This window comes from Primulina tabacum, chromosome 8 (genome assembly GCF_025594145.1).
Source record: "Primulina tabacum isolate GXHZ01 chromosome 8, ASM2559414v2, whole genome shotgun sequence".
In the NCBI taxonomy this organism is placed as follows: Eukaryota; Viridiplantae; Streptophyta; class Magnoliopsida; order Lamiales; family Gesneriaceae; genus Primulina; species Primulina tabacum.
This window is the reverse complement of record NC_134557.1, coordinates 36925252-36937526: the sequence shown is the minus strand read 5'-3', so window position 1 is coordinate 36937526 and position 12275 is coordinate 36925252. Positions and strand designations below refer to the sequence as shown.

Below are 12275 nucleotides of genomic sequence, written 5' to 3'. Positions count from 1 at the left end.
TCCCGACGTATAAAATCACCTCAAAACCCCTTATTTTCAAAAATATTAAAAACCATCAACCATATTTTAAATAATTAAAAATAATTATTTAATAAAAATATTTTCTATTCTTCAGCACTCGGTCTCCGTTCCTCGATCGTCACTTGAATATTCCTAAAAAAATACAATTTTTATGCAATCATGTAGAAAAATATATTTTAAATATGCAAGTATGCAAAACATAATTAATTCATGCAATTAAAACATTTAATTAAAATACAAAAGAATTTAATAATTGCATGTACGTGGTTTGCGTGGACTTTAAAATTTTCGGGGCGTTACACAAAGCTTCAAATGGTGTCATACCGATTGTTGCCTGAAAACTATAATTGTAAGAAAATTCAACCAAAGACAATGATTCTTGCCAACCACCTTTGAAATCCATCACTACTGCTCGTAACCCGTCTTCAAGTGTTTGAATGGTTCTTTCTGACTGACCATCTGTCTGTGGGTGATAGGCAGTGCTCATAGCCAACTTTGAACCCAAAGCTGATTGCAAACTTACCCAAAACTTTGAAGTAAACCTTGGATTACAATCGGATACTATGGTTACTGGCACACCATGCAATCTTACTATATGATCAATGTACAGTTTTGCCATTTTCATATAAATACAAGGACGATCATACGGAATAAAATGAGCTGATTTAGACAATCTATCAACAATCACCCAAATCGCATCACAACCCCGATTAGAACGAGGTAGATGAGTCACAAAATCCATAGCAATGTGCTCCCAATTCCACTGCGGCACTTCAAGACTATGTAACATTCCACCATGTCTCATTCTCTCGGCTTTAACTTGTTGACACGTTAAACGTTTAGCCACAAAATGAGAAATATCTTTCTTCATAGCTTCCCACCAATAATGAGCTCTCAAGGTATGATACATATTTTGAACTCATGGATGAATACTGTGTCGATTACAATGTGCTTCCCGTAGTATAACTTTTGTTTAAAATATCAAATTAGAAACCACAAGTCTACCATTAAAGCGCAGACTATCATCTGAGGTAACACTAAAATTTTCTGTCTGACCTGTTCGAGACAATTTTTTTAATATATGAATGTGCGAATCGGTCTTCTGTGCTGCTTTGATGCTGGATAAAATCTGTGGCTCGACTTGAATAGATGACACTATAAAGTAGTCTCCACTGATCTGATAAGTCCATCCTGAAGTTCTCAAGTGCTCGTGAACTTTAGAGATATTCAGAGATGTCAGCATAGCATTCTGAACTTTCCTGCTGAGAGCATCTGCAACAAGAGTCATTCGACCTGGTTGATACTGAATCTCACAATCAAAGTCTTTAAACAATTCCATCCATCGACGCTGTCTCATGTTCAAGTCAGCTGTGAGAAAAGATATTTAAGACTCTTGTTATCCGAATAAATCACAAACTGTTCACCGTACAGATAATGACGCCATAATTTCAATGCAAACACAATGGCAGCCAACTCTAAGTCATGGACTAGATATCGAGTCTCATGCGGCTTCAACTGATGAGAAGCATATGCAATCACTCATCCATTTTGCATTAGAACACAACCAAGTCCATTTAGAGATGCATCTGAACAAAAAACATATCCTCCTGAGCCTGATGGCAAAGCTAGCACTTGATCTGTTGTCAACTTTTCCTTCAAAGTCTGAAAACTTGTCTCACATTCATCATTCCACACAAAATGTTGATCGTTTTGTGTTAATTGTGTCATAGGCCTTGCTATAATAGAAAATCCTTCAATAAAACGCCTATAATATCCTGTCAATCCCAAGAAACTGTGAATATCGGAAATATTCGTCGGTGTTGGCCAATTGATAACAGCTTCCACTTTACTATGATCCATTGACACTCCTTGAGCTGATAAAACCTGACCCAGAAATACTACTCTGTCCAGCCAGTATTCACATTTAGAAAATTTTGCATACAATTGCGCTGCTCTGAGCGTTTGGAGGACTAACCTCAAATGTTCTCGATGCTCCTTCTTTGTTTTTGAATAAATCAGAATGTCATCTATGAAGACAATAACAAATATGTCTATAAATTCTCGAAAAACACGATTAATCACATCCATAAAAACCACTGGAGCATTAGTCAATCCAAAAGGCATAACTAGAAATTCATAATGTCCATAACGTGTTCGAAATGCTGTCATCGGAACATCTTTCTCTTGAACTCTAAGCTGATGGTATCCAGAACGAAGATTGATCTTTGAATAAACTGATGTACCCTGCAACTGATCAAACAAGTCATCGATACGCGGCAGAGGATACTTATTCTTCACAGTAGCTTTGTTCAACTGCCTGTAATCAATGCACATTCTCATCGTTCCATCTTTCTTCTTTACAAACAATATCGGAGCTCCCCAATGTGACATACTTGGTCTAATATAGCCTTTTTCCAGTAAGTCATGTAATTGCTCTTTGAGTTCTTTCAATTCTACTGGAGCCAAACGATATGGTGCTCTAGAAATAGGATTTGTACCGGACACCAACTCAATGCTAAAATCGATTTCCTTCTGCTGTGGAAATCCAGGAATTCATCAGGAAATACATCAGGAAATTCCTTGACAACATGAATATCTGAAACTTCAAATCTTTTTCCTTGTGTCGCATCAATTGTATAAATCATGAATCCTTCATTTCCTGTTGACAAGATTCTAAACATTTTCATTGCTGACAGTAATGGAATACGTGATTGTGAATCACTACCGTAAAAATTCTATTTACTGCCATAATACAGACTGAATCTAACGACTCCATGGAAACAATCAACTGGTAGCTCGATAATTTGACAGATTATCCATTCCCAAAATACAGTCGAAGTCAGACATATCTAGCTTGATGAGATTAGTTATCATAATATTATCATCGAATCTAATAACACAATTCAGAATTATCTCATGAGACATCAAACACACACCGACAGGTGTAGAGACTGACACAGTGTCTATCAACGGAGTAGTAGCAATCTCATGCTCATCAACAAATACAACAGATACAAATGAATGAGATGCTCCTGTGTCTATCAATATACGTGCAGGATGATTAAAAATAAGGCAGATACCTGCAATAACTCCGCCCGGTGCGTCTTGAACTTGATCCTGAGTTAGAGCATGAACTCGAGCCTGCTGTGGCCCTGGAAAACGGTGCTGAACAGAACCTCTAGGCTGAGGATAGCTAGATTGCTGAAAAGACCGAGTCGGAACAAAAGGTCTAGTTTTTTGTCCTCTAAAACCCTGGCCAAACTGAGGTTGCTGAAATTGTTGTCTTACTGCATTCGGACATACTCTAGCATAATGTCCAACTTGCTCACAGATACTACAAGATCTATGAACTCCTGTACACTGAGTACTGAAATGCTTACCACCACAAGCGATCACAAAATACTCCACCTGGTGACCCAACTGAACTTCCACGCTGACTGCCGGAACTAGAAGAAATACTACGAGTCTGTTTCTTGAACTGTTTTCCTTTGGCCTTAAAGTTTTGCTGCTTTGGTTGTTGATAAGATTGCGAAGGCTGATACGGTAGTAAAGGATGGTATAGTGGTGCACCAACTGGCATTGGCACATTGCCCCCGAAAATCTAGGAAAATATGGTTGAACTGATTGTGGTTCTGCCAAAAGTAGACTTGCCTCCACATTCTTGGCTTTCTCTACAGCATCGGCATAATTAACAGGCGCTCCAGCTACTACTAAAGTGCAAATGGTTCGATTCAATCCTTGCATAAAATGCGATAGCTTGTTCCGATCACTGCTAGCAACATGAGGAACATAGGCAAGAAGCGCTGAAAATTGAGAGGCATACTCCACTACAGTCATATTACCTTGAGTCAATCTATTGAATTCAGCTTCCTTGGCCGAATAATACGAAGGCGGTGAATATTCTCGAGCAAACTGAGCGCAAAATACATCCCAAGTAACTCTTTCACCTGATTCTTTCAGAGCTTCCTCAGTAGTTTCCCACCATAACTGAGCTCGGTCTTTTAATTGACAAATAGCCAACTTAAGCTGCAAATCAGGAGTGTACTCCAACATATTAAACAAATGCTTCATACTTTTTAACCATGCTACAGCTTTCTCACCATCTTCATTTCCAAAGAATCGAGGAGGACTCATGTTCTGAAATCGGGATATCACTAGTTCCATTTCACCCATTCCTCTAGTCAACTGATCCACTTCATGCTCAACGTTAACATTTCGTTCTTCACCACGAAGACGACGACCTCGTCTTCCCCATTCGGTCTCGTTAAGTCCTATCACATTAGGAGCTTCAGATTCCTGAACAACTTCCTTTCCTTTTCTGCCCTTACGACCTGGTGCCATCTACAAGACAAAAGGATTTAATCCACAGGCAGAAACAAAATAATCGATTTAATATAAGATCATAATCTTAAACTAATAGGAAATTTCTAAACTAAATGTCAAACTTAATCAAGTATACGCTCTAGTCATGCTAATTCAATTATTTCAAAACATAAAAACAAATAAGAGCAAATAATCAAATACATGCACAATCATTTTATTTGTGTATAAACTCGAGTGTCCTAGACTCTAATTCGAGCGTATCACAGTTACGCTCTGATACCAAACTGTGAGTGTAACGTCCCAGATTTGACGACTGTCCTCACTGTATAAAGACGAGTCTTTCTAGCGTGCTTATGTCTTCACTCACATGCACCCGGGAAACTTCCCAGGAGGTCACCCATCCCAAAATTGTCCCAAGTCAAACACGCTTAACTTTGGAGTTCTTATGTGATGAGCTACCGAAAAGAAGATGCACCTTCGTGATATAAGTAATACAAATCAAATCTTTTAAGCCCTCTTCAACTGTACAGTCCATTACATTGAACAGTCTCGGAATCCCTCTCATTCCCGTGTGGGTCGGTTCATTCACGTTCCCTCCACCTAGAAGCTTGCCAGAAGCCGCTCATTGTCCGTGCAATTGATGGCACCGGCGATCACCCCCCGCCGTCTTCGGTCCCGGGCCTCACAGTGAGGGCCCGTGCTCTTAATTAATATTTAATAACCAAAAAAACAAGGATTAAATGGTGTAAAAAGCGAAAATGAGTTTAAAACGTTCATTTGGGCCTACAGAAATTTCGGCATTACCTCCCCGTAAGTAGGACATCCCAAAAATTTCAAAACACAACATCAATATACGCTCGAAAATAATATCAAATTCACAATCACCAAAAAAATATCCTACAGCTGCACTGGTCAGGACTAGACACAACATACCACAAATAAAATCCAAAACAACATAAAAACAACACCATACAGCTACATAGGGGATCTCCTTGGCAAATGTATCAAACTAATATAATATATAGATATCTGGGAACTCTGAAACAAACCAACTTACTACTGGGTACCACTCGCTGACGCTCCACCAGACGCGTCAAATCCCCTGGAATCACTTGCTATGGCATTAAAAACAACCACAACATAAAAAAAACAGGGGTCGGACCCCAGTACGACAAACCAGTAAAATCACGACGTATATAAAAGACATGTAATAATACCAAGTAAATGCAATGACATGCAATGCATGAATGGTAACAATGGAATAACGGATACCAAACGGAGTCCAAACGAATAGCATCATCAACAATAACAATGGCCTCCCGTGCTAGGAATGCAGCATCAATCGCCGCTCCTCCATGCACGTAGCATCGAGAATGCGAGTAGCTAAGTCGCTCGTCCCTAGCTGTCATCTGATAATGTGACTAATCCTAACCCACTCGTCCCTCTGATGATTCAATATATCTCAACATAATCAACATAAATCGTCGTCAAATAAGTCAAGGCTCAATATGTTATGCCAATATAATTTATGCATGAATGCAACAAAATAAACATTCAAGGCACATAATAACAAACAACATTCATCGAATATTATTACACGCCAATATAAGCGTCATAATGATATAGGTTTGAGCGTACCTCAACTATAAACTTACAATACCACAGAAAATGTGAGGCTCATTTACTCTAATGACAATTAATGATTAAACAATAATGGTTTGATTTAAAGCTGGAGCAGAAAAAAAGTTTAAAATGCTTTAAAACGGACCTCAGGACCTAGAAAAATTTCGGCAAGACCTCCCCGTAAGTAGGACATCTCGAAAACTCAAGCAGTGGTTTATATCAAAATATAATCCAACTAGAGTCATTAAAACAAAAACCAAAGTTAAACAACCTATAGCCGCACTGGCCAGGACTAAGCAGAATTTAAAACTTACCAAATACTCACCAGATCATAAATATCACATAGTCGACTCAGGACATCACAAACAACCAAATACCACTACAGATACACGGGGCATCTCCTCGGCAAATAAACTACAATACAAGACTAAAACAAACTCAAGACATACATATAGACTAACTGGAAGACTCCACTGAACAGAAACAAGCAATCCAACCTCAATCTCGAGCTCCACTGGCGGAACCTCGGCCTGATGCTGCAAAACGACTCGGGAGATCTACCATGGTGCCCAATAGCAACCACAACAGCCCCCCCAGAAAACAACTGAGGTTAGGATTCTGATATGAAACAGTTCAACAATAACAACAATAATCGTAAATCATGCATAATCATATAATAAAATGTAATGTGCAATGCATGAAAGGCTCAACGAATAATCAAGATAATAGGAGCCAACAAACGGTACGATAACAACTGGAATAATGCTCGAGCAACAACACAGGAGAGCTACATCGTCATGCAGCTAAACCGCCCTGCCAAATATGCGAGGTATGCCAAGCTGTGCTGAATAACACCCCTGACTCGGCCTCCATAGAGCTGATACGATATAACAGGATGACACAACAGAACGAACTAGATGACACAATCCCAGCGCTCACCTCAAAAGGCTACACTAACCAAGGGATTGTTCAATCACATCTACGGTCTCATGTGTATAGGCCTATCAGCAACACTATGATCCCGAGATAAACAACAAAGCCAGATAACAACGGATATCAACAACGGGCTAACAAGAACGATAGGACTCAACATGAATGTCATTATAGTATGTCCTATGTTAAATGCCAATAATATTCACAATACTAAACATATATCACAACGAAGGCATTTAACAACTTACAATAGTCAACAAATCATAAGCACCATCAGTGCAACACCGAATGACAATTAAACATAATTTATGTTTTACCATCGTATGTTACCGAGCTGTAACATACATATACCAACTTGACAATCCAATAACAACTTCACTTCAATACTCTCGGACTAAACAAAACAACAATAAGCCGATCACGAAAACTATATTCCATACCGATGTCCGATTTGGCACAAAAGAGCATAAAATTTTTATCTCGCTCAATATTAACTCAAATCAATATCCGCCAATTGTAAATGAAAGATAACTTGAATATCTAACTTTTTCTAGAAGAAACCATCTTCCAAATCTCAGAAGATTAATCCCAAAATTATCAAGAACACCCTTCCACTCAACAAATTTTCGGACAGAAATCTCCTACTGAGCAGTTTCTAAAAAACCATCATAACTTGCACAATTCTTACTGGAATTTAACGATTCTTATATCATTACAAAGAAAACACATAGCTCTAAAACTTTCATTTGAATCATAAGTTCAGAATCCGAATGCATATATGCCATAATCCCAAATTACAGTAGGTGTTATACACATCACAATTTCAGAATTCGATTTTGGCACATTTTGGTAGAAAAATCATAACAAATCCGTTTCTAATCAAAAACCCATTTTTCCAGTGGCTATACACTATAAAGTTTGTTCATGTCATTTCTATAAATTCGAATTACAAAAATCGCAGCAACACAAAAATTCTCACCCAAAAACCGGAATAATTCGCGCAAAAACAGAGCACCGGAACAACAGCTTCGATATACTCGTATCCTTGCTCAAAATTCGCGATTTATGGCTTGAATCGAACTTAGGATGTTAAGAAGACAACCCTTCAAGAATTTATGAGTTTCGAGTTGGGACGGAGGAGATATCGCGACTTTACCGCAGCTGCTCCTCAAGTGACGGGAATTGGGGTTTCCTTCTTCTTTTCTTTTTCCTTCTCTTCCTTATCTCACTCTAAAGGTAAGTTGTGTGTATGTATATGAATATATATATTGTGTATTTGGTTACTAAAATAGTAACTCAAGCTCATTTATCCCGGTCTGTATTTATTTTGCTCTCGTGTGTTATTTAAACTCTATATATATTTTATATCTTTAAATTCTCCGATATTCTAAAATACATATTTTTAACACACTTCTTGAATTTATTTTACATAAATAATTATTTTAATTTACAACTCAATAATTATTCTAGTTATGCCAAATTACCGGATAATTAATTACAGGGCCTTACACTTCTCCACCCCTTAAAACAAATTTCGTCCTCGAAATTTCTGTTTATACACATACATCTTACACACGATACGAACCCAAAAATTCATTACTAAGAATCAAACAGATATGGATAAGATGCTCTCATTTTCTCTTCTGTTTTCCACGTTGATTCTTCTACACTATGTCTCGACCACTGAACACGAACAAGTGGTATAACTTTATTGCGTAAAAATTTATGTTTACGATCCAAGATACATACATGATACTCAGTATACGATAGAGAAGGGTCGAGTTCAACCTCAACAGGCTGAATCACGTGAGACGGATCGGGCTCATACTTACGCAACATAGAAACATGGAAAACATCGTGGATGCCAGACAATGACTGTGACAACTCCAAACGATAAGCGCAAGCCCCAATACGCTCAACAATCTCGTAGGGACCAACGAAACGAGGTGACAACTTACCTCTCATACCTAAGCAAACAATACCTCTAAACGGAGAGATCCTCAGGAATACGAAATCTCCAACTTGAAATTCTATAGGTCGACGACGTTTGTTAGCATAACTAGCTTGCCGATCATGGGAAGATTTCATTATCTGACGAATCAACTGGACTTTATCATGCATTTTCTGAACAATCTCAGGTCCAGTCAACTGCTTCTCACCAAATTCATCCCAACAAAGAGGTGATCGACATCGTCTGTCGTACAAAGCTTCAAAAGGAGCCATACCAATAGTCACTTGGAAACTGTTGTTATATGAAAATTATACTAGAGGTAAAGTTCCTTGCCAACTATCTTTGAAATCCATAACCACTGCTCGAAGCAGTGCTCATCGCAAGTCGTGTACCCATTTTTTTTTTGGAAACTAGTCCAAAATTTTGATGTGAAACGAGGGTCACGATCTGAGACTATTGCAACTGGAATTCCATGAAGTCTCACAACATTTTCAATATACAGACGAGCCATATTCTTGTATGAATACGTCCTCTCATACGGAATAAAGTTTGCTGATTTAGATAATCTGTCGACAATCACTCAAATGGCATCGAAATGACGAGAAATACGTGGAAAATGCGTGATAAAATCCATAGACATGTGCTCCTAGTTCCACTAAGGAACCTCAAGACTATGCAATAATCCTCCAGATCCACTTGGAATGGTAAGAACTGGTGCAGAAGTCAATCTCTTCTTCAACTCGACAAAACTTGACTCACATTCATCAAACCAAATGAATCTATGATTTTTCTGAGTCAGTTGAGTGATAGGTCTAGCAATCTTTTAGAAATTTTCGATAAATCTCCGGTAATAACAAGCTAAACCCATGAAACTATGAATCTCTGGCACATTGGTCGGTCGTGCCCAGTTTAGAACTGCTTCCACTTTACTTGGATCGACAGAAATACCATGTTGAGATATGACATGGCCCAGAAACACCACTTTATCTAACCAAAACTCACACTTGGATAGCTTGGCGTACAACTGCTTCTTTTGAAGAATTCGAAGAACTATTCTCAAGTGTTTGGCATGCTCTTCCTCGGACTTGGAATAAACAAGAATATCATCGATGAATACAATCAACAAACGATCGAGATATTTACGAAATACTCGATTCATCAAGTCCATAAACACAGCAGGAGCATTGGTCAAACCAAAAGGCATAACCAAAAATTCAAAGTGTTCGTATCTCGTGCGAAAAGCTGTTTTCGGCACATCTTCTTGTCTAACTCGCACTTGATAGTAGCCAGAACGGAGATCAATCTTAGAATACATCGAAGTACCTTGCAACTGATCAAATAAGTCATCAATCCTAGGGAGTAGATATTTATTCTTGACAGTAGACTTATTCAGTTGCCGATAATCAATACACATCCGCATCGTACCATCTTTCTTCATGACAAATAGAACGGTGCACCCCACGGTGAAGAACTCGGACGAATATAACCTTTACTCAACAAATCCTGTAATTGTTCTTTTAGCTCTTTTAGCTCAACAGGAGCTAAACGATATGGTGCTCGAGATATGGGTTCAGTTCCTGGCATTAATTCGATACTGAACTCAACTTCTCGTTCTGGTGGAAAACTAGTAATCTCTTCTGGAAACACACAAGGAAACTCACAGACTACAGGAATATCAGAAATCCGTCGCTCATCTTGCGATAGATCAACAGCATAAACCAGAAAATCTTCATGAGCAGAATCTAACAATCGATTCATCTCAATGGCAAGAATTAGAAGAATCTTGGCTTGAGAACCACGGCCATAGAAATTCCATTTAGGAGCAAAGCTATGCCTAAAACAAACTATTCCTCGATAACAGTCAACAGTGGCACGATTTGCAGTCAAAACATCCGTACCAATGATACAATCAAAGTCATGCATAGGTAGGTCTATGAAATTCATATATAAAACATTTTCATCGTGAAACAAAACCGCATTGAACACCACATTATCAGTGATAATCATTTGCCCATCGGAGTAGTAACAGATAGATTGGAATTCATACTAGTGGTGCGAAGATCATGAGAAACAACGAATGCATGAGAAACAAAGGAATGAGATGCTCCAGTATCAAATAACACTCGATTGCCACTCCTCTTTAAACTAGCCTCGGCCTTTTTGGCTATTTCCACCGCTTCAAGATAATTCAGTAGCTTACCGGTAAAAACAAAAAGGTGCAGATGGTCGTTCAATCCTTCAATGAAACTTTCAACAACAGCAACCTGGCTTGCAGCAACATGAGGAGCATATCTCAGCATAGCATAAAAAGTATCAGAATACTCCTCAACTGACATATCGCCTTGTTTCAAGTTATAAAACTCTGAAGCCTTAGAACTGCAAAATGATGGAGGACAGTAACTCTCTTTAAACTTCAACTTGAATATATCCCATGATGGAACAATAATCTGAGCATCTAAGGTCATCAATGTAGTAGACCACCACATTTTGGCACGATCTTTCAACTGATGCACAGCTAATCTCAATCGACGCTCTGAAGGATACTCGATCAAATCAAACAATTCCTCAATCTCAGAAATCCATAATTCAGCTTTCTCAGCTCCTTCAGAACCACTGAATCGAGATGGATGCATAGAGTGGAAACACGCAACTAACTCATCCATGTTAAGCTGCTCTAGCTGATCCGCAGCTTGCTCAACAAAAGTATCAACAACAACATGGACACAAGGTCTACCACGTCCACGACCTTGACCACTAATAACAGGAATCCCACCAACCGGAATCTCACCATCTCCTTCCATTCTATAACATACAGCATATATAACAATTTGAATGGAAGTAAACAAACTACATAATCACATAAGCATGTTGTCAAGAAGCATACACAGGCGCACAACCATTTTAGTGCCAAGACTCAAGTGTCCTAGACTTTAGTTCGAGCGTATCCCAGTTTACGCTCTGATACCAAGATGTGAGGCTCATTTATTCTAATGACAATTAATGATCAACCAATAATGGTTTGATTTAAAGCTGCAGCGGAAAAATGTTTAAAATGCTTTAAAACGGACCTCAGGGCCTAGAAAAATTTCGGCATGACCTTCCCGTAAGTAGGACATCCCGAAAACTCAAGCAGCAGTTTATACCAAAATATTCTCCAACTAGAGTCATTAAAACAAAAACCGAAGTTAAACAACCTATAGACGCACTGGCCAGGACTAAGCAGAATTTAAAACTTACCAAATACTCACCAGATCATAAATATCACAGAGTCGACTCAGGACATCACAAACAACCAAATACCACTACAGATACATGGGGTATCTCCCCGGCAAATAAACTACAATACAAGACTAAAACAAACTCAATACATGCATATAGACTAACTGGGAGACTCCACCGAACAGAACCAAGCAATCCAACCTCA

General features: G+C 38.5%; 1 protein-coding gene across 1 annotated transcript; it reads right to left on the bottom strand.

Moving 5' to 3' along the window:
* Window positions 1-1560: 1560 nt before the first annotated feature.
* Window positions 1561-5753, bottom strand: LOC142554735 (uncharacterized). Its single transcript, XM_075665409.1, has 5 exons — window positions 5622-5753; window positions 5394-5459; window positions 3102-4362; window positions 2520-2680; window positions 1561-1905 (listed from the first exon to the last, which is right to left on the bottom strand). Exons 1-5 carry the CDS (start codon window positions 5751-5753, stop codon window positions 1561-1563), a joined length of 1965 nt encoding a protein of 654 aa, XP_075521524.1.
* Window positions 5754-12275: the final 6522 nt, after the last annotated feature.